At 33.1% G+C, this 23,552-nt stretch overlaps 4 protein-coding genes across 11 annotated transcripts in view; 1 reads left to right on the top strand and 3 right to left on the bottom strand.

The window, feature by feature from the left end:
* LOC123709125 (GTPase-activating protein skywalker) overlaps positions 1-10,826 on the top strand; it is a 58,356-nt gene extending 47,530 nt beyond the window's left edge. The window contains exons 7-15 of one of the 7 annotated variants that reach the window (XM_045660267.1): positions 1,140-1,286; positions 1,822-2,006; positions 2,346-2,511; positions 2,812-2,841; positions 3,264-3,350; positions 6,072-6,230; positions 6,907-7,010; positions 8,278-8,409; positions 8,960-10,826. In XM_045660267.1, coding sequence (XP_045516223.1) covers positions 1,140-1,286; positions 1,822-2,006; positions 2,346-2,511; positions 2,812-2,841; positions 3,264-3,350; positions 6,072-6,230; positions 6,907-7,010; positions 8,278-8,409; positions 8,960-9,101 — 1,152 coding nt within the window. In that variant the 3' untranslated portion in view covers positions 9,102-10,826. Of the gene's footprint in view, positions 1-1,139; positions 1,287-1,821; positions 2,007-2,345; positions 2,512-2,811; positions 2,842-3,263; positions 3,351-3,955; positions 4,049-6,071; positions 6,231-6,906; positions 7,011-8,277; positions 8,410-8,435; positions 8,568-8,959 lie in introns of all 7 variants that reach the window. The other 6 variants (XM_045660262.1, XM_045660263.1, XM_045660261.1 and 3 more) reach the window with 6 other exon arrangements.
* Positions 10,827-11,209: 383 nt separating this feature from the next.
* Positions 11,210-12,980, bottom strand: LOC123708969. 2 transcript variants are annotated; one of them, XM_045660023.1, is made up of 2 exons: positions 12,810-12,980; positions 11,210-12,586 (listed from the first exon to the last, which is right to left on the bottom strand). In XM_045660023.1, exon 2 carries the CDS (start codon positions 12,543-12,545, stop codon positions 11,292-11,294), a length of 1,254 nt encoding a protein of 417 aa, XP_045515979.1. In that variant the 5' UTR covers positions 12,546-12,586; positions 12,810-12,980; the 3' UTR covers positions 11,210-11,291. The 2 variants fall into 2 exon arrangements, with proteins under 2 accessions (XP_045515979.1, XP_045515978.1); XM_045660022.1 differs by lacking the exon at positions 12,810-12,980 and adding an exon at positions 12,668-12,794.
* A 1,008-nt stretch (positions 12,981-13,988) lies between these two features.
* On the bottom strand, positions 13,989-16,522 carry LOC123709093. Its single transcript, XM_045660209.1, has 7 exons — positions 16,375-16,522; positions 15,868-15,985; positions 15,326-15,465; positions 15,114-15,174; positions 14,870-14,987; positions 14,601-14,696; positions 13,989-14,092 (listed from the first exon to the last, which is right to left on the bottom strand). The coding sequence occupies exons 1-7, from the start codon at positions 16,490-16,492 to the stop codon at positions 14,027-14,029; spliced, it is 717 nt and encodes a 238-aa protein (XP_045516165.1). The 5' UTR covers positions 16,493-16,522; the 3' UTR covers positions 13,989-14,026.
* A 4,154-nt stretch (positions 16,523-20,676) lies between these two features.
* LOC123709094 lies at positions 20,677-23,151 on the bottom strand. Its single transcript, XM_045660210.1, has 7 exons — positions 23,066-23,151; positions 22,463-22,595; positions 21,939-22,078; positions 21,534-21,594; positions 21,238-21,352; positions 20,998-21,093; positions 20,677-20,823 (listed from the first exon to the last, which is right to left on the bottom strand). Exons 1-7 carry the CDS (start codon positions 23,130-23,132, stop codon positions 20,740-20,742), a joined length of 696 nt encoding a protein of 231 aa, XP_045516166.1. The 5' UTR covers positions 23,133-23,151; the 3' UTR covers positions 20,677-20,739.
* Between the last annotated feature and the right edge of the window lie 401 nt (positions 23,152-23,552).

Below are 23,552 nucleotides of genomic sequence, written 5' to 3'. Positions count from 1 at the left end.
CAATTCTGTCTTAGTCCTTGTTTGAATTGGTTAGTGAACAAAACACAAAAAGAACCAAAGGAACTTCTATAGTAGTTCAAGCCGTTGCGTATTTTAAAATAAGCTATTTTCCACAGCTGAAACTGTTTTCTTTCATATTAATAATACCAAGTTATTATAATAATTATTAATTTGTTGTTGTCACTTGGAGGGGATTGTTAAATTATTATCACACAAATTATTACAAAGCGTACATTTTTAATACAATTATCATTACTGAAATGTTTTTTATATTTACTACACAATTTCTAATCTCGTGTACATGTGTATATGTAATTTTAAAAAACGTGTACCAGTTCTAATCGACGGTAAAAATTGTTGATGGCTTTCTTTGCATACTGGTATAAAGGACATCGCGTGACTGAGTACCTCATAAAGTATACGTGTTCCAATATACCCTACACGCGAGCTTTGTTTGCTAGCGGAATTTACTAAGGTATCGATTAGCTCACAGTCCACAGGTGCGAAATTTAAGAAAAAGCTTCACGTGGATCACAAGAGTGTTATTAGTAAATATAAAATATAGACGCTTTATTTATGAACATATTGTTTTTAATTTATTTTAAATAATAATGTATAAATATGGTAATAATATACAATTGATATGCAATAATAACTATTTAACAGCTACCACTTTTATCTACGCCGAAATTAATCATCAATTAGTGTGACATTTAAGATAAAAAGTCACGTTTCGTGTCACGTGTTTGTAACAAACATCTGTCCTGCTCGGGATATGTCTACAATTGATGTTCAAGACACTTGATAAGGCACAAAAGGTTGGAAATTATCAGTGTGTGAAATATTACCGGTCAATGACTTCTATTGAATGATGGAAACAAGCGGATACAGCGACTTGGTCAGCGTTAATGTGAAATAGTATTTAAACAATTCAAAATATGGCCTATTTTCTAAAATACAATAATTTCATAAAAGAATTTGAGTTCTTACTTAACAATTTTATAAGGTCACGTCGAGATGTAAAAATATAAATACGTAACGATTTATAAAGGAATTCATTGTCTGTAAGATGGTGTTATTGAGAATACTGCCGAGTGATTAGGCAAGGTTTCCGTACAGCACCGCGGGCTTGGTTGCAGAAGTCGGCCGCGCAACATCTCTTAAGGCTGTCGGGCGCCATCGGGCCGGAAAGGATCTATGCAGACTGGCAGTGGTGGATACTGGCAGCACTGCCTTTTCCTCATCTCGTCAGAGTGCTGGATTGCTACTTCCATGAGGGGCTGAAGGTAAATCATCAGTAATTAGAAATAGTTTGTTTCTTTAAACAGTTCACACTTGAGTGGACATTTGAAGTGAAATTATATTCTAGGAATCAAAATAATATTGAAGCCCTCTTAAAAAGCATTCATCGTTTACAAAGTACAGGAGGTCACATAAATTATTGTAATAATACACCTTATTACAAAGCAATAGAGCCAACCAAAACTTCGGCCGTGGTAGACAGAGGCCACCCTTAGTAAATATATAACATTTATCAATCATATGTATACTTATTATGAAAATAATTTACTGAATATAATAAAATTTTTCTATAACGCAGTAACATTTTAGAACGTCTTAGCCAATTTAACATGCTAAATATATGAATCTACAGCTGTTGGTTGTGCTTTATTTCTATTTATGTGATGAGCCTTCGTCGACTTTGAGCTCTTAGTGTCTCGTAATATTGATAATTTAGTAAGAGTTGAGAATCAGGCGTAAAGAATGAACTCTGCTCTTACGAGTTTGTTTAGTACTGAATTTTACATTCCAATGTTCCAGGTGTTTTATAGAGTGGCACTAGCGATCTTGATACTCTTCCACAAACACAGCACCAATCAGAACTCGGAATGGTATGCTGAAGCGACGAAGAATGGCGTTGACCACGCCATCGATAAATTTTGTAGGAACATGCCAGCCTCTCCTACCAAGCTTTTGCGTACTGCTTTTAGTATTAGAGCGCTGAGGTTTGTAATTTATTTAATAACAAATTTTATTGATGAATTAAAAAGTTATATTGCTTCCGTGATAATGGACATACATTTTTAACTCTTTAATCTCTGTTTGGATATTTTTTCAACTAATATGAGTTAAAAAAATTAACTTATAATTACATACTACATACAGTCAAAATCTATTTCAACGACATCAAAGGGACTACCCATATTTGGGCGTAATAACAGATAGTCGTAACAGCCGATGACGTTGATATTAAGTACCTAATACTTTTATCCGGCGGGACCTTTGATTTTGGTCAATACAACAATATATGTATTAATCTTTTTTCAATATATTTTCAATTTCAGTTCGCAGTACATATCCAGGGTGTTTATCAAGACGGAAATGACGCTGAAGTCGAAGCAGGTCATCACGGGAAATCGACTTGTCCGGTCACGATCATCGGATAATCTTCCCACCAGTCAATCACAGGTCAATATCCAGATGATGTCGCACACCCTAACTATACGCGAGGTAAGTCATGTTAATAGTTTTGATACTTTGAATTTATTAGTTTTTTTAGAGAAATTTAAAATATGATATTTAAAACAAGTTCATTTGTATACAACATAATGCTGTATTGTTATTTTGGTGGTGGGTTATGAAAAAAATATTTATACTCTCTAATATTAAATTAAAAATGTTAACTTCTATATTATCATGAATTATATATGTATCTTAAGTATTATAACTACACTAAATTTTATAATGATGTCCAATATTTACATTATATTATGTATATGTGTATTAGAAGTGATTTTACTTGGTTTGCAGAAAATGTCTGAGGAAACGTGCAAACAGATGGTATTGTACAAGATAATAGGCGTGGCTTTGGCTTTATATCATTCGAATAAGTTTCTAACACGACTAACTTCAATTACATCGAAAGATACAAATTCGATGAATTATATTTCTTGTAAGATAGATCCTCTCCTCTCCCAAAGAATCCAGTTTATGTTATGTTTCGATCCGTGTAGCGAAATTATGTATTTGTTCTCTCAGTGTGTACACAACACGAAATCATCGAAAAACAGTTAGAGTCAAATGAAGTTCATACTCATTGGCTTTGAATGGATTTGTTTTATATTGTATTCAATGTTTGTGTGTGACGATTGAAAGGTTTTGGACATGAGCATGCGTTCTCGATTCAGGGTGCTTTTGATTTAACATTAGGTTCTAGGTATTCGGCATGATTGAGCGCTAACATTGTGACGATTTTCCGTTAGGGCTCACATTCGCCGGGCCCGCGCGCCCTTTCGATGGGCGTTTACCCAATACAAGCGATCAAGTCGCAGATTCTAGACCACAGTGAAGTAAGACGTAGTTTTGTCGCGTACGCTTGCGACGTTCTCGATGTATGCACCGCTTGACACTAGGTGTTTTAAAAACGTCGCTTGTTACGATTGTGACAAGATCGCTTCGAGTTATTTCGTTTTTTGTTGCCATTTCTGTGTGTGTGGTGGTCGGGTCAGATTTTATTACACGATTCCTCATTTAGGACGTAGGAAAATTTTATTAACGAAGAATAAAAGGTCTAGGGACTGAAACATTGTAATGTTATTGCATAAAATCTGATCCACCAATGCATGGCGGCCCGAGTTTTATGTTTAAGAATTTCAATGTTTTGGTAGGCTATTTATTTAAGCTTTATTAATTCGTTACAAAGCCAAACACACACTTCATCTACACACCAGATTAGACATATCACTCCCATCAGTCGCGACCGTAAACAGAGAACATAAGCATAATTGAGTTGTTAAAATGTCATTGATATTTTTGAACAAGTAGTGTCGGTAATTTGTCTTTTCCAAACATTAGCCGCAGGAAATATACTTTGTCATGAACATAATTTGGTTCTATGTTTACGGTCATATGCATTGACCCCGTAGTCAGTCATGATCACCGAAAGTATTTGCAGAGTCCAAGGTCCTCTCACCTGGCCCTGTGGTTCCCATTCCCTAATGCGGTGTTCAGCGATCAGCAGCAGCATTCTTCAGACCTCAGACAGAAGGTTTGAATGGGGTATCACTAATTTCGGGTGTAGATGTGGTGGCAAATTAATCGAAATTTCTCTCTTCAAAATATTTGTTACAATGTTTTTTTTTTTCATTTACCTTATACGTTACCGTAAACCGTGTTATCGCCGACTTAGAAATCTAAATGACGCTGTTTCATTTAGTAATATAAAGTTCATGAATTCTACATAATATATTTATCTCCATAAAAATATAAAATTTAAACTGTGGGACCCAATTTGATGATCCTATATAATGCACTAAACTTTTCCTATATACGCAGACGATATCACGCTATGGAAAACTATTCAATGAAAAACACGGTCATAAAATACTGATTATATTGGAGCGTGTAATATAATAGTGTAAATGCGATAACATTTGTTCCATAAACTTTAATGCTATCAATTGTATAATTTTTTAATTTTATGTTTGTTATGTATTCGTGAATAATATGTCAGAAACATATCGTGTACATCTCAATAGAGGGGTGTTAGAACCCTTTTAGGATCCTAGACTCAGACATTTTATTCTCATTTCAGTCCTATTATTAATTGATTTCTTTAAATATGTGCATTTTTTGTTTCATTTTGAAGAGAGAATGACGTCACTCAAGGGTAATAGATGACACAGTCCCAAATTAAAACATAACCATTAATTTTTATAATTTTTTACTGTCCTTTAACATGCTAGGCTATTTATTTCACTTGGAGTCATTTTAACCTTGACACAATGTAGGTTCATTTCGTGCTCTGCTTGAGTATTGAAATTAGTCGTAAACGTAGAAAACTATTTATCATATTTACTTCGTTATATATTTATCAAAACCGACTTTAAATTTACGATGCGGTAGCACTCCTTCGAATGTTTTTAAAGTCGGTAAAAAATCGTATTTTTTCGTCGTTATGACAGATTAATAGGAGCTCTAGATGAAAGTATTTTGTTGCGGGCGTACCGTGTGGTAACAAGAAATTGTATGGGAATTGGGAATAGCTTATGCTAACGTGACAATTTCCAAGCAATTCACGCCGGCCGTAAAATATTTTTGTTAGTGCCACAACAGGTAGAACGTTGGTCAACAATACGCAGGGTTTATATATACCAGTCGTAATAATCTTTCGTAAATTTTTCAATGGATTACCGGTCACATGACATTTCTTTAGAAATTACTACTGGTAATGTGGATACCCAAACCGTTAGACTTAATATTTTCTAGGTCTGCACTGTAGTGTTATGGTCAAAGTGTCTCCTATTGCATGTTTGTTGTATAGTATTGTTTAATGTCTAGATGTTTCACGAAACCACTTGGCACCGTCACTAAACTTACAAGACTAATTATGTGCCGTCAATGTGTTTTAAATTATTTCTTATGTTAATGATATGACAAAATTCCTCCTCCTTCGTACGCAAATTAATTGTACGTAAAATTTCACGAATACTTTACTAAATTTTATCAAAATTGATTTAACTTTAAATCATTTTGTGAGTTTAATCAATGGAATAATATTACATAAGTAACTGAAAATTAAATTTAAATGTAATTTATTTATATTGTAGAAATAGTAGTTATATCAATGTTTATATAAAATTTGTTGATATTTATTATTTGAATGCAGTTTCATATTTATTACCTAAATAGCTAGATTGTAGCCTTTTATACCTTTAAATAGTGTATTATAATTTTGAAATAACTGTGTGAAAGGGTTCATTCGTCTATTTAGTCATTAAGAAATCCTCGTTTTAGGAACATTTCCGTACATTTCATAGAAGGATAATATCATTTCTAATCCTACAATGCGAGACTTCCAACAAAACTGTAGTTTTATAAATAAATCTAATAAAATTACGTATGTTTAATAAACATCACATAACATTGCAAATACCTGGAATTTTCGTTGAACATATTAATTGAATATACGCTTAAATTTCTTATATGTATAAATTGACGAGGTTTTCTACGTAAGACTCATTCACACAGTAGTCAGTATAACAAATACTTGGGCATGAAATAAATTCCAGCTATTCACACTGTGGTCATGGCTGCCTGTCCGTATAACGATGTACCAGCCTGTGCTGTTATACACCACTGAGGAGCATGGATGCTCACTGACCACTTTCTATGTGAGGGTTGAACATCATGAACCAACACTGCTGATGATCAAGACATGTAACAACGAGGTATGTATACCCGCAGTGTGCTTGGGCATCTACGGAACGCTTTTAATAAAAAAAAATTAAACGTTAAAAACTTACAATAGACTGTTTAATATACATTTTAAAAGAAGCTCTTAAAGTCAAAGGTTACTGCAGAGGTTTTACTTATATATATATACCACATGAAATCAATGCGAGTACTATCATTTATATATGAAAAAAGGCCAAGGTCAACGGCGTAATACAAGCTTTCAAAAGAAAGTTAAGTTAGAGGTTGACAATTCATCTATATTGTTTTAAAGCGTGTTTTGTTTTCGACTATAATAATAATTCCCTGAAATTATAATAATATTTTTAGCTATTGTTATAGTAACTGATAAGCAAAAAACATTTGGCTGTTGCATACTTCAAATATATAATTTAAATACATATTTTAGTAATTGATGGTAATGCATCTTAAAATGGATCGCATAATAATTATATCTTTCTGACGTAAACGAAAAGTTGTTTGCATATAATCAATACTATGAAGTCAAAGACGTAATAAATTATATTTGAATATAAATTATGTATGATTTGCAGTTATTTTTTCCACTAAATCATAAGACTATATTTATGTTGTGTTTCTCTAGTAGAATGTTTATTTATAACTAGTATATACAATAATCGTTTCTCTATATGAATGTATTGTAAATTTCAGGTATTTGGTGCGTACTGCTCGACGAGATGGTTCGAGAGAAATCAGAAGGACGAAAGAGGAAACAGACAGGCCTACTTTGGAACTGGCGAGACTTTCCTATTCAGGTACACGCGGCTATAAGACCAGGCGTGGTCTTAAAAGTCACTATTGAATCGCCTATGAATATTAAACAGTTTAAAAAAAATATATATTTTGTTTTCAATAAGTCTAGACACTTGAAAAATTATCATATCACAATCACAGTTTTTAAGCTGGAGTATAATTTGGTATATTTCAATCATTTTTTGCAGGAACGATAAATAGTTAAATATCATAATTTAACTAAAGTTAAGCTAGATTTGATTTTGTATTAGATGTTTGCTAGATTGCTTTGAAAATATTTTTATCACATTATTCTGTTCATACCGATAAAATGAATAAGATGACGTCAGGAAACTCAATAAATTTACGATATTTTTGAGATTATGGATAAACATAGTGACCGGAGACGGGTTTTTAATACTTATACTACATAAAGAGTATAGTATCCGCATTAATTAATGCCGCAAATTTCAGAGAACGACGAGAAATGTATGTTGTGTTTTCTTTGTGAAGAAATATACTACTTCGATACCATCGTTCATCAAAATCTGATCAATCTTCCAACCAATTTCTAACATATACTACTTAATATCTTTTATATTTCTTTGCTAAACTGTCATTGGCTCACATTTTAGTCGACGCCATACAATGTCTATTAGCTTTTATTATTTTCCGCTATCAAGTATTTAATTAAGGCAATATTTTATTGCTCTTCGGGTAAAGGCTTTGCTTTTTTATTGGTCAATACTGTGTCGTTTTTGCACGCTTGTATTCACTTTATTATTTTGCACTGTTTTGCTTGTCTTGCTTCTCTTAAATTGTAAAAACTCTTTTCTCTGTTTACTAAATATTATAAACGTTTTTTTAATGAAACAAATAGGAAAGACATATCATACATAATATGTGGAATAATATAAACAATAACAATGTATCTGCATTTTCATTTTGTACATGTTTGGGTGTAATTAGGTGTTGCCAGTTAAGAAAAACATACTCTGAATATATTAAAGAACTATGATAAGATAACGTCAAAACGTTTCTATACTGACGTATTTAATACACAGAGTATCAATAAAAGTAAACAATGTTCTTTGTTTACATTACTTCACCAAGGAATTTCCCATTCAATTTTTTTTCTACCAAACAACTTTGGCATTTTAAAATATATTTGTTAACATATATAATATATTATTTATATGGTTCAGAATTAAAATAAAATTGTAAAGCCAAAGAAATTAAAATTACTGGCAGCACCTTTCCGTTGTGTGTGACACTACCATTCGCTTACAGCCTTTACCCTGAGCGCGCAAAATACCCTTGGGTTGGGTGTTCAGCCGGAGATGGCAAGGAAGACCAACGAGTAGCTCACGGCTCCGAACTTTTTATGGCGGCAGACTCGAAAATGATCACCATAGGCGGAGGGTTAGTAAAAACATACGTATTTCCAGTTTGCATCCAGTTCGAGCTAAATATCCTTGGGTCGGTTGTGCGGCAGAAAACAATGACGGTGACTCGAAGACCACACACGCCAGCTCGCTTTTCATGGCCGCTGATAATACTATGATTACTATTGGTGGGGGGTGAGTAGATGGGAAATTTCACCGGGAGTGTGGTTTCTCAAACTACGTTTAGACATAAGATTTCAAAAATTAACTAATCCTACAATACAGAGCACACCTTTTAGTAAATAAATAAACATACGATTCACTAATGTCAAGTGTACCTTTAATACGATTTGGATTTCAGTTTTATGTATAGAAATTGATAGAACTATGTCTACCATCTAAATCAGTTTGTTTAAAGCGGGGATTATGGCTGGGATATCTGGGTTTTGGTACTATTAATCTCTCTAAGGACCGAGGGATGTGTGGTTTTTTACCTCGTTGCGTTGTTGTTATTATATAAAATATTTAAAATAAATAAATATTATATACCTAATTGTAAAATGAATAATACTAATTTGATATTCCAGAGACGGTCAAGCTATATGGATGGATGAAAACATCAGATACGGCAAGACGGATCGCTGCTCTACCTTCAACAACCCTCCACTCTGCCCCTCGGGAGACTTCGAGATCCGCGTTTTGGAAGTGTACGGCTTTGCGGGCGCGTAAGGACAACGGTCCTGAAGGAGTAACGTAATCTCGATTGTTCATTGAGTGATAGTGTTTGTAAATTCGATGTACTTTTTGGCAATGCCGGTCGAGGTCGTCAATAGATTTCATGTTTGTTAGACATTTTGAGCGTTATTTCAGTATTGGATCGGCTCGAAATGCGATTTATTGATCACCCCTTGCCGCCTAACAGACTGTGTAGATGTATTCCTATTTATTGTACCCCGTAGTTATCGCAACACAGCTGTCCGAACAAGACAACGAAACGGGGACTCTAGGTTGTTTCTTTAGACGTATGTAAGTACAAAACGTATGTATCGTACCTACTCGGATGTATTACGCTTATTGTAAAGCAATATTTGTTGGGCCTAGTCGTGGGATTGTGAACTGAACATTCCAGTGAAAATAAGGTCCGCTAAGCATGTGTACCGCGTGGTTTAATTGGCAACGACAGTATTTAATAAATTATCGCTTAAGGCTTTTTAGGCGTGACTCTTTGCTCACAAAATGTACCAAAGATGTTTATTGTTGTCTGTTAGCGAATGTTTTGAGGTAAATTTCTAACGTTGATTCACGCACAAATCACTGTATTTGGTCAAACATATCGTTGAAGCTTGTAGATTTTATCAATATATTATAATGGCATTAGTAGCTACATTCGCATAACAGACTCGGGACTGCTGTAAGAGAAATGCGATTTAATAAGTATTATGGTTTCTGGTTAAATCAACACTTTACGGTAGTTCTTTATAACAGTTCCAAATTAATTGAAAGTATTATTGGGTCTGTGTTGGTGAGAAAAGTGCCAAAAACGGACCAACGGAGTAACGTGGCCGGTTTGGTATTGTCGCTATTCGCATGTTTTACACGAGCTGTGTAATGTTAAATTTAAAATAAATTTTGACATATATTGAGTGTATTTTCGCCAAAGGTTCGTCGAAATTTTTCCAGTTTTATAATATTACTTAACGTAATTAAAAGTGTTTAGAGGACAAACTATAAATTCTATTACATATCCCTGTCAGTACAAAGGGGTTGCGTTCATATGGCCCGCGGCTTGTCTACGAATCTGTAAATATTGTTGTCTTATTATTTTTTATTTATTATGATCTATAAAATGGCAGTCGTAATAAAGACGGTAGGGTAGGAGAGCCGGGTGTTGCCATGCCTTGGGCATGTTTGAAGCCTAAGACTTGTTTTTAAATTCAGATTATTTATGTAATTTATTGTAGGTAACGAGTAATGATTAATTGTATATTAATTTCTGCGTTTGCGAAACGTGATCGGTCACAGTTCGCGTCAGGGAAATTATTGTTTCGCTCAATTGTTTGAGTTTATGGCGACATTGTTTGCCGTGGAGACGCGGTTTATTGCTGTTAGCTATTTGTCGTTAATCAGTGTAAAGTCTAGTCTTTATCCTGTTTTTATTCTATATCGATATGTCTATTTACGAATTGATATTTAAAATTGTGCGTTTTGCTCCGTTCGGGAGGCACGTAGGCTCGTGGTTAGTTAGATTAAGTACATGTAAAGTATAAAGTTATTCGTTCTCCCTTTCAGTATTGTGATGTTGAATGTTCGAGCTGAGTGAATGTTAGTGCGCTGTTACGAATTACGTACTGTTACATTCGAATAGTTTATACTCCGCTAAATGGCGACGGTAGAACTCGTTTATTGTAATGTGAATGTTGCTTTATGTCTACAAAATATATAATCCCATACATATTGTGCTGTTTTTATTTTAGAAATATTTTTTTTGTATCTTTCTTACATAATAAATGATTATAAACGTTTTACAAATCTAAAGTAACTGGTGGTATAAACAAACATTTAAACAGAAATTGATTGATGTGCAAAATTACTTAACATAGTTATTACGGATTACTTAGCTGAAGGTACCCTAGGATAACATTCATACTGATGTATCTGACCTTATCTATCCACTCTAATAGTGTATCATTGGCATAATATTATCAGAACATATTGGCTTAGCTGAGAGCTAAAAGTACTTATTGGACTAAGTATTTTATAGCATTCTCATAATTCACATATCTTTAATTTATAGATAAATTATATACCAGTTATAAATAAAAACCAATATTGGATTCATAATTATATTTAGAAAAAGTGTCCAGGAAGTATTTGGAACAGTTAACAAAAACATGGTTGGGCTGGGTTTCAAAATTTTAGTTAACAATCAACAATTTCCTTTAACCTTGTTTGATAAGTAGAAACTCTTTCTGTGACTAAATTTAAAATACATTTATTTTCAATAAATGATGCGACATCATCAAAGTCATGATTCATTTCATCTAAAGCCTTAAGTAAATTGTCTTCATTACATTTTTCCATATACACAAACATTAAAGTACTTAATGAAGTTTGAAGTTCTTTAGAAACATTAACCAAATCTTCATGATCATTTTCAGTGACTTGCTGACCATCAACCATGTAGTGTAAAGTTTTCCACATTTTATAGCTTTGCATGAAATAGTCATCAAGCTCACTTATTTCGATTATTTTCAAAGCATTAATAACAGAAATTGTAGAACCAACTATGTCCACAAGATCCATATCAATTTCCTTGCAGTTGACAAGTTTGTTTTCATAATATTGGAATGTAATTGTTATCATTTTTAGTGCATCATTTTTGTTGTTATTAAAAATAGAAACAGACTTGTCGAAACCAACTAGGTTCAAAATTATTTGTATACTTATAAGCAGTATCCGTTCAAATTGTTCCTTCTCACATAAATCTCTATGTGTTTCAGTAATCTCAATATATCCTATGATTACACTTTCCAGAGCTTCAACACTTACAAAATGTCCAAAGAAATCTGACCACAGTTCTTCTATATTACAATATGTGCAAATAGTATTTAAATTTTCTAATGCATTAATAAGTAGGTCCTTCTGTGAAGAGTTCTTTAGAATGAAATATAAATGCTTAGAGTAGCCAACTTCTATAAATAATCTTAACCAAATTTGAATGTTATCGCTACTTGCAAGGAAAAGACTTGAGTTTATGAGACGCAATAATTGAATTAGGATTAAACTATCATTGCCTTTGATACATTCTATGAGAGATTTCACAAATGGCACAAGTTTAAGTAGTTTTATCACAGCTTCCTTTTGGCAGCACATATTTGCAATCATGCCAACCACAATTTCTGCAATGCGTGGTGTTTCAATGATAGGCCAAGCAAAACTAAGGAGATTAAGAACATCATGCTGTAGAAGAAATAGAACCACATCTCTTTCTGCTGTCATGTCCCAAAGGGTGCACAAGTCTTCTTCAAAAGCCTGATCGAGTATTTCGTCTTTAAGCGTGTCGAGGTTGGCCAATTTTAACAAAATCTTTAAAACAAACCGTTCACTATAGGCGGTATCTCCTATGACGTCTCCTGTGACTTTTTCTTCCGATTGCAGTTCATCAGGTTTCATTTTATAAGACAAATCAGGAAACGCTTTTCATGCTATAATATCTGAAAGAGTTTTAGTAAAAATACTAAGTTAAAATAATGGAATTGTAATTTTTAATTCAATACTGGGTAACGCATAATTACTCAAGAACTAATTCTTAATAATTCGAATCGCTGAATATTTTGCAAAGATACAAGCAACGAACAGTAAACATCAAGGATACTAATCTTGTAGAAAATAGAGAACCCAGTATCGACTAAAGTTTAAAGATATATTTTATCTTACGCCCTCTTAATTTCAATCCCGCAATACTTCATGTCACATGACAAAGCGATTGGATTGATCCGGCTATATTATTGGGGAGGAGAATGATTGTCCTCTCCTAACACAAATTTTACGTTTATTGGCTTGATACTCTTTATTAGTATGAAAATTAGACTATTATTGAGAGTAATTCGTATAAAAAATGGTTTATGGAATAATATAATAAGGAGTAAAAAAGAATGGATTTATCAAAAATCCACGTCACGTCAGTCACATGACTCAAAACAGACGTGATGATACTTGTATTTGTGAAATTTAAGAACGATAAAATGTAAAAGCAAAAACATTGATATTCATTTACGTGTTTACAAGCATGGTACATCATAGGGACTAGTGCAACGCCATCTTACATAGAGAAGTTTAAATTAAATTTTTAAAGCTAATATTTACAGAAATAAAAATAATAATCTGTATAGGTTCTATAGTCACCATTTAATATTCTGAAATATGGTTTTTATAATTCAGATGAAACCCAGTCTATTTTTACATCAGAAATTATATTACAAATCTGCAATTCGTTAAATCGTATTGTTTACTTAAAGAATTTGCATTAACAAATAATCAAATAATATAATATACTTGGTTTTATAATAAACTATTTATTCGAAAACTCGACTGAAAAAAGAAGTCCATGTCTTTTGGAAAATAATTTTGTGTCGCCACTCCTTTGTTGCCGAGGCATCAAGACTTGAGGGTTCTAAATCCATTATACTTTGTATCAGGAAATAATCAAATATATATGTATAATATCTGTTAAACGCTATTTTAGGAATACTTACTTTCAATTATTATATCTTGCATGCCATACATACATATATATTACCAACGTTTTAATATTAATACTTGGTGGTGAAAATATTGTTGATAATTGCTAACAAATATTAATTACTTCAATAGCTAATATACTTCATTGCTTGAAAATGGTGATAAATGACAACACTATTGTCGAGTTTGTCAAATTCGGTAATTATCAATGAATAATAATTGAATATATTGTCTATATAGTCTTTTTAAATTCTACTTTGGAGATTGTAATAATTGTGATACTTAAATTAAGTGTCAGGAATTGAACTCAGGATGACTTTAACTTACTACTAAAAGTAAAGCGGAATTTAAACTGCTTCTAATAAAAAACACAAAATGGATCACTATCATATATTTCGTACAGACAAGAACAATCAACGGTTCAGGAGGTACTGAGCAACGGTCCTGATGACAGTTGCGAGGACACGGTTTATGTCATTCTGAAACAAAATTATTTATTAGAAATACGCTTTTAAAAAACTTATAACAAGTGGGGTAGGTCAAACAACTGTATACTGTAATTGATCATATTACAACTTATGTTTAACGTTACGGACAAACACGATTAAAATAAGTATTATCATTGTAAAATCCAACCTTATACTACAAATATGATAATACAAATTACGATAATTGAAGTTAATTTTCTTCTCTAACTAATATAAAGGCAAATGTCGCAAGGCCCAGACCACGACTGCTATAAAGCGGTTGTACAGGTCATATTAATTAGCACTCAAGTTAACAAAAGACAGTTTTATAATATATTCGTAGTTATAATCTAAGCTATTATGATCCTGAGGTCCTAGGTATGATCTGATAATGTTTTAGTGTGCCTTCTGTGTCAGGCTTATCACCTACATGTTTTATTAAATACCAATTAATATATTCGCAAACAAAGTTTTGACCACCCTCCATATAAGTATTTCAATCAATTTAGATTATTATTACCTCGTTGTCCTTGATCCAGGCAGGGATTCTTTCGTTGATGAAAACGTTAACACGTTCACTTAGATCGTTTTCTTGTACGGTGACTTCAATTTCAGCCTAAAAAGTATTATAATTTTATAGTAAGCATAGTCCTACTTAAAACAAGAATTTATTTCAGTTACTTGAGTAGTAGATATAATATTGTAGAGTTCAAAAATATAATTTGATTGATACTTGTTAAATTTCATCAATATCAGTGGAATGTCTAAGCTGAGTAATACGAAAATCACCTCAAGTCCTGCAAGGTCAAAACGAGCTTCGAGGGAGTCAATGTTGATGGTACCACCAGCAAGAATGTCAATCGTCACGTAAGCTTCACCGGCAAGACGGACTCCGGAGATCTTCAGGCTATATACATTACAAAAAAAAAACACTTACTTGCATAATCATGACATCAATAAATGACATATCTGTTTTATAACTGGTACTAAGTTAACTGTTAAGAAAACTGTAAAAAAAGGTATTGAATCTTACGAGCCAGCGAGTTCGGAGTTCAGGTTTCGGGATAGCAACAAACCATTGATTTTGGCATTTCCTACAAAGAAAGAAACCATATTTAAGCTTTACAACATTAACGGAAACTAAAGAAAATCTAAAAGTTACAAACATTAGGTGAATCTTTTCCTCAATTGGTATTTTACCAATATTGTTCTGATATTGAGTCATTACACATTACACACACTTACCGAGGCTGAATGCGAGCTCGGGGAGTTCTAAGTCGTAACGGAATCGGCTGAAGATGTTAGAGTAGTCCAATTTGTTGATTACAATGTTGCTGGCACCAGTGATCTCTAGTTCTTCCACCAAGTATTGGAGGTTTACGTAACTGTAAATAATTCAAACATTCAACATTAGAAACAAAAATTATATACGATGTGTGTAATAAATATGTGTATTGTACGAATGGTATGTGTGGATTTGTGTGTGAATGTATAATGTTATATAACAACAGTTATCTATTTCTGTATAATCTTAATTTTGCATCAATTGGTATAATTGTTGCTTAAGATTGATGACTTTATTTAATTATATGACAAAAAAATCAACTACATGTATCATTTCTCTTTTTGCTCGAAAGATTACCATTGAATCTAAATCTAAGAGATCTAAGTACAGTGTAGCGGCCGACCCGACTACGGTGTTTATGTACGCAAGTTCCACATTGGAATACTCATGTGGTAATGTTGAGCTGATTGTCTATCATCAAAATGAATTGCACAATACTTACGGTAGCAAGACTACTTCGCGTTCACGGCGCTCTAGAATGAATGGGTCAAAATTGTTGTCCATGATCAGCTGACGAAGAAGCTCAATGATGCTTCTCACGTTGCCAGCAAAATCGCGCCCTGAAAACCATTATCTATTATAAAATATTAAAAACAATCAGCACCTATTTTAGGTAGATATATGTATATTAAAATCTCTGTGTTTACGGTTAGGAAATAATCATGAACATTATTAATTCTAGCTAATTAATATCATTATAGAAATTTCTAGACATGCATCACAAATGAAGTAATCCTTGCAGAGATTACTGAACGAATTGTGCAGGCAATTCGAACATTTATCAATGTATTCATGTACATTAAATACATCAAAACCATTTGAATACTGAAATTTCTATAAAGAGATTCCCTCTTCATTCTAATTACATATTATTAACTATAAAATTAAAACAAAAATTCAGATGCGTTATATAAAGAGAGAAAAATATTTGTACGTAATTCACACATACCTTGGAGCTCAGAAACCTGAGCTTCGGGGAAAGCCGAGGCTCCGGCGACGAGTAGAGCGAGTCCGAATACAAGGAATTTCATCTTGTCTGACTGTAAGTTAAAATCAGTAACCGGCATGTAATGATACCCTTTAATTGAATTTGACCATACTTTACTGTTATTATTTATTTTATCTGATTTTTCTTTTAGTACATGTAAAATTTAACACATTTAATTTTTGATAATATACATTAAAACAATAGCAATTAAAAATGTGGACGTAATTATAAAATTTTAATAGAAATAGATATATATTTCGTATATGAAGACAAAATAAGCTTAAATCTAAGTTCAAAAGAATTCGAATTTCAAATTGATCTTTAACTTACCTTGTGCAAGCACTTAATGGTGCATACAAAAAAAGTCTCAACTTTTATACGTTTTGTATAGCTGGGTGTAATCTGATAACTTAGCATTAATCCATTTTACATACATTCTTAATCTTTGATATTAATTATCATCATTAATTGTTATGTAATTCACAAATGATACCCCGTAAACATTGTTATTTTTTTCTAAATTATTTATATACATTGGGCATTTGAGAATCCCAATTTACGTCATATCGCCAATATTCATTATCTCGTCTTTAGATGGCGCTAGTTGTTAAAATTATGTTATAAGAAACATGTAAGCGTGTACTAAAACCATACTTCTCTGAGCGTTATTAAAGTTTTTGCCGCTCATCACCACTATGTACCAGCTGAAGTATTTCCGAAGGCCCATTAAGAAAAAAAAGTAATTGATTAAAAGACCCACTCGTGGCACTATTGACAGTGTCCTTCGAGGGCGATATCATTTAAAATCAGGGAGGCTTCTTGCCCTTGACCCGTCTGCCTTTTATACTATACTAAAAATATCTAATTGCTACCTAAAAATTGACCATATTGATAAAATGTTTTTATTTCTTATCCGAATAAATAATATATCAATTTTGCACAAAACATATAATTTTATTGTAATGGATATATTTTCAAAATAATTTCGCAAGGCGATTCTCAATTAATGCAAATAATACAGGGGCGCACAGCTAATCATTAATAAATTACAATAATATGCATTTATTATTAACAATATTTGGAACCGGAATCGAACATTCAGATAACATTATGACGACAATTTCAAAAACAGTTTTATGTAATAAATTATGTACTCATAATATTGTGTATTGCATTTATTTTAATATATAACATTGTAGTTGTTCATTTCCAAAATCGAACACTTTTCAAATGCAATTGTTACGGGTGCTTTAATTTTGACACAATTTTGTTAAAAAAAAATCTTTCTTAGGTCTGGGCCACAGATTTCTGTGTTGGTTTCTTGTCAATCTTATAGGCAAGTAGGTGATCAGCCTTTAGTGCCTGACACACACTATCGACTTTCAGGCTCTTAAGCAAGCCAGCTTTCTCACGATGTTTTCCTTCACTGTTTGAGCGAATGTAAAACGCGCACATAGAAAGGAAGTGTACAGTCAGGGATCGAACATTCATATGAGGTCATCCTCAGGGATGAGAGTCGCACCCTGAATCCACTAGGCAACACTGCACAATTATGTTATGGGTGCATACATTTTACAAAAGTTCATTTTAAGAAAAGCCATCAATTAACATATATAATAATTTATAAATGTTTATCCGTAACTCAATATACGTTAACCCAGAATTGTATTGTTTTTAAACAATTTTTTTTAATTAATTGCTTGCGAGCGACTCATCCTCCTCATCGGCAACAGAATGCTGCATACCTGGGCCGTGTGTTGCTACTTGACCGGTACCACCTCCTGCAATTTAGTATGATGGGGCAATACAGATAGCGATGGCTAAAGAATTGCATATGACACACGCTCCAAGAGACTGACGGCCAATCACCAGTGTGTTTCGAACGGTAGATATATAAAAGTGAATTCGGGCCCATAATAAGAGAATATTATTTATATAGAGACAACAAGAGTGGTGTGATTTAAGTTAACAACCAAAAAATTGTAAATCACGTAAACAACTGATTGTATTTAAAGACATAAATTAAGCTGCATTATTGAGCATTTTTTATCAATAAAAAAACGGCCCGGTTTAGTTAGTTTTTGTTAGTGTTTCAGGGAAACAACCCGTGATAGTGGAGCTGCCACTGGTTGAGATAAATTACAGTAAATCTGCTTATGTAATACTTAAACGGCCCAATAGGCATTGATCCAGTCCTATTTATGTTTAGCTTATACCACTTGTTAATAATATAATGTATATTTAATTTTTATTTTTTTATTTTTATCTAAAATTAATCTTTATATTTATTATAAAGAACATACTGGCAGTTACATCGGTATTTCATAGATTTGATAAAAAAGCGATAGCAATTTATTCCTGATTAGACTTCCGTTCATTTGTTTTTTATACAGATAATAATCGATTGACTTTATTGATTGATTTCCTCTTATTAATTATAATATACGACATACTATATATCTTATAAATTTTCTGGTACATACATACGGTTTAATTCGTTACTAGGCGAGATACATTAAATTTTATGTAATTATTTTTAGGCATAAAGAACAGTGGATATAACCCTCGGTCTGGGCTTTCTATGTCTGTCACACGCCATCGGCTATTGGAGTCTAAGTAGGGCAATTCTTGCAGGATGTTTTCCTTCACCGTACGAGCGAGTGTTAAGTGTGAGCATAAACTGACAATTCATTGGTGCACAGTCGGTGATCGAAGTTCGACATTTGAGCAGATGAAATTGTAAAACGTTAGACTAGATTAGATTAAATTGTGATTGGTCAACAGCATGTCTAGTTGCGTTGAGTAGTGACATGATACATTATCGTCCTTTTTGTTTACGTCCCCAGAGTAGTTGTGAGCTCAGAGTGACGCTTGTATTACTTTAAAACTAAACCTCAATGTATTCAAGAAAGGTAATGCTTCATATTATCGCAAATAATAATAACTGACAAGAAAGTAGCCTCGTTCTTGGGTAATATCGATAAAAGTATTTAAAGAAAGTAAAAATCAAAATATGCATGTTTGTTTATTCAATATTAACTTATTAAAAAAAAGTGCATAATGAGGCATATTCCTTAGACGCCAACTGCGACGGTACTCTGCTACTCCCAATAGCTATAGCGATTGCAGTCCTGACTACAATGTTAAGTTACGTGACGTTTACGTCACATTTGGAGTACCACAAGGCAGCGCGCTGACACCTACTCTATTTTTAATATATTTTAACGACCTGTGCAATCTACCACTAGACAACGGAAAACCCGATGATATGATTCTATTAAATTTCATACCAGCACTTTGGAACAGGTTTCCGACTTAGCAGAGAAAGGTACAAATTGGGTTTTCAAGTAGTTTCAGAACATTTGCTCAGTCTAAATCTTTCCAAATCCCAATTCATGCGTTATAATAGATCGCTCCAGCCCATTGACTCTAGCAGTTATTAAACCCCACATACGCATAACCAACATCCGTGCTAACGTCCAGTTGTCGAATACACTGAAAGTACTAGGTCTAGGAGTATACTATCTAGAATAGACCAATATATTATTTGAGAAAAGCTCAATCTTCTAGGGTCACAAAGCTAACGTATATCTTCAATTGACTGAAACGAGTAGCCGAGGACGAAGTTATTAGAATAATTTACGTAGCACTATGTCAGTCCAATATAACATACTGTCTACCTGCATCTGGTGGAATGGCGACATCTACAAGTACACTGATTAAGTTGGCAGACGTGCACAAAGAGCAATGCTTAGCGAACTGTTTAAGATAACTAACAAAGTCCATAAATATCAAACGTTTTTTATTCCCGTCGTCAAAACGAGGGACTGTAAACGCTTTTATGCCTATTCTTTATGAAAAAGTCTTCCGATCTATGGATTTTTTTTATATTTGTTTTTAGATTCTGCAGAGGCCTTACATATTTTGGCATGACTCTGTGGTTCCTAAAACTGACACAGACCCAGCGAGCCACCTAAGGTCTTAGACGACTTTTTTCTTTCTTTTGAATTGTCTTATACATGCACTATGTATCACGGATTGATTGTAATCTGGGGGGCAGGGGTCTCCCTAGTGTAGGGACTAGCTTTTGATCAATTTTGTCACTCATATTTCTTTCATGAATAAAGTTTTATTATTATTATGTACGCTATGCTGGGATAGTTCCATTTTTCTGTGACCGAGATGCGTTTCTAATCTTGTAAACGTTTCAAATAAATATTAATGTTTAAATTAAGGGTAAGGGCATCCACATGAAAAACCAAATATTTTAAATATTCTTTATTTAGATGTTGTAAAAAGTTTTAATATAATCGGGTGACTTATGATTTAAGCGACTGGTCTTGGTCTGTTGTCGAGGTACAACTGGGCGATGGCCTTGATAGCAACGGCAAGGACTCTGTTGATATCGCTCTGAAATGAACAAAAATATTAAAAATATACAGCTTGTGTTCTTAATGAGGTTTAAGTTTATTTATTCGTTATTATTTTTTGTTATTTTGTGGTTCCTTGTTTAATTTTGTTGAAATATTCTCTTACATATAAGTGATATCATTGGTCTAAAATAACATGAATTATTCCACATACCTCGTTCTCCTCCAAGAAGTTGGGGATTCTGACGTTGAGTAAGTTGTTAAGCCATTCGCTGAGGTCATTGTCCAAAAGTTCGAGGGTGATGTCAGACTAAAAAAAATTGAGTTATCATAAAATCCCTTACAATCATGAAAGGCAAAAATAAAATACAACAAAGAGAAATATTGTTTTGAACTATTTGCATTATAAATAAAGTAGCATGTTTACATGTACAATTAATATTTTTTTTAATACCTTGATTGCCTTGATGCTGAGGTTGGCTACGAGCTCAGTGATCGTTACAGTACCTGTGACGACATTATACTGGACATATGCTTCTCCAGCAAGACGACCGTTTGAGATAGTCAATCTAAAATATTATAGCTTGTGTAGTAGCACATTTTTTTAATAAAACTTTTGCTATTCAGTGTTTGTCACCATATCTAGGTTAGGTCTAGATTGTACTGATTAATTTGTAATCTTTAATTTAACTTAAATATAGTATAACACTTAAACGTATGTTTATAAATATTTTAAATAAAAAAACTCACTTTCCGGCCAATTTAGCATTGACGTTGGTGGAAACGACTGTGCCAGTGATACCAGAGTCAGCTGAAAAAAAATATAATAATGATAGATGAAAATGAAAATACGACAAAGATCTTATAAAAGTCAATACAAGAAATGGCAGTGAAAATAGTGATCGCCTGGTTTGCTCAAATTTAAGAACATTATTATAAAGCGTCATTACACTATTATCCTATGGGCCTTGGCCTCAAATAGCATCAGTTCTGGGTCTCTCAGGAAACATCAAGACTCGTCTTCACTATCGTGAGCTTTCGTCTCAAGCACCAGTAAGAGAGTGTCTCCGTTACCGTAACCGAATACGTTGGCGCGAAGTTGGGTCACTGCTTCTCGTTAATCTTATATGACTAATAATGACGTAAGACACATACCGATGACGAAGTCAAGTTCAGGGAGTTCTAAGTCGTAACGGAATCTGCTGAAGACGTTGGAGTAGTCCAAGGTGTGGATGACGATGTCGCTGAGACCACTGAAGTTGAGACCTTCAACGAAGAGTCGGACGTTCAGGTATCTACAAGGAAATATAAACTTTACCCCGATATCTTCAAAGACATCACTTTCTTCTGCTACCGTCTCTACTGTCCTAACAGTTTACTTGGATTATAATTATTGGAATCCAACATGGAAGATTTATGTAGAAGACCATCTAATATTTTCTAGTAAACATTCCTTTTAAATAACCGACAAGTGTTTTCCAAGCTCATGATCAATTAGTTCTATTAATATATCTATCACACGTGTGGCACTCATAATGTAAAATTAATAACTGGGACTATTCAACGAGTATGTTACGAAAAAGTTGTGTTGTATTTTCATTTGCTAAAACGACAACTATTCCATTTTAACTAAAATAAATTATTTAAACGTAATATTAAATTTGTCCAAAATTACTTACGGGAAACGAGCAATAGTACGGTCAGCCCTTGCCACTACAATTGGGTCTAGGTTGTTTCTGACAATGTAGCGTTGGATAGCTTCAATAGCCTTTTTGAAGTTGTCAGCGAACAATTCTCCCTCACTCTGACGTCCTAAAGTAAAGGTACATTAATATGTAGAATGCATGGTATATAATGTTTTTGTTATTAATAGTGAAGGTAAAATATAGGAACTCTAATTCGATCATTTACATACCTGAGCAACTCAGTATTTTTAGCAAACATTCAGGGGAGCTTAGTCATTTGGGTTTAATACGAATATCCTTCCAATTCATCAAATATTTAAAAACCCTCAAATGTAGGTATTCCTCGGGTTATACGGCACACATGAGCACAATTTTTTATGGTTTTATTTAGATGTAGTTGATCTATATCAAGAGGTTCTCGTATCTGAGCATATTTAATTTAAAATAAATTGTATATAGAGTATTTTACAATGATAATTTCCTGGATCCAAATGCTGGATCCAACTATGTCTAAAAAATCTATCTAAAAAGACTATCATATGCTTTGCTAGTGATCTATTAAGTTTACAGACAACATATTTATTAAAATTTATAAACCTTGAACGTCGGGGAAAGCCGATGAACCGGCAACGAGGAGAGCGAGTCCAAGAACGAGGAATTTCATTTTGCTTTATTTGCTGAAAAAAAATATACTCTTAAATTGGTTAAAACATATATCAAAAGGTTAAGGTTTTTATAGTGTGATAAAGTAATAAAATTGATTAAGGAAGAAATGAGGCAGTCCAGTGGCTTACCTTCTTCAAGCTACAATGTACTCTACTATCTAATTCTTCCCTTTTATACTGTTGATGTATTTTCGTGATTGATAAAATTATATTTATATGATAATGGTAATAAAGGTAATTTTAAGATATTGATAAGCTCTGATAATAATAATCTTAGCTTATAATGTTTGTCCATTTTGCATTGCAACTTACGTAACAAATATTTTACAGTACTTATTTATTTATATTAATATAAAAACTGTGTAGAGTGACCGTTTCTCCTACATCAAGTAAATCTTACGCTGCAATTCCCTCTCCAA

Source organism: Pieris brassicae, chromosome 4 (assembly GCF_905147105.1).
Source record: "Pieris brassicae chromosome 4, ilPieBrab1.1, whole genome shotgun sequence".
Lineage (NCBI taxonomy): Eukaryota > Metazoa > Arthropoda > Insecta > Lepidoptera > Pieridae > Pieris > Pieris brassicae.
This window is presented reverse-complemented; position numbering and strand designations above follow the sequence as displayed.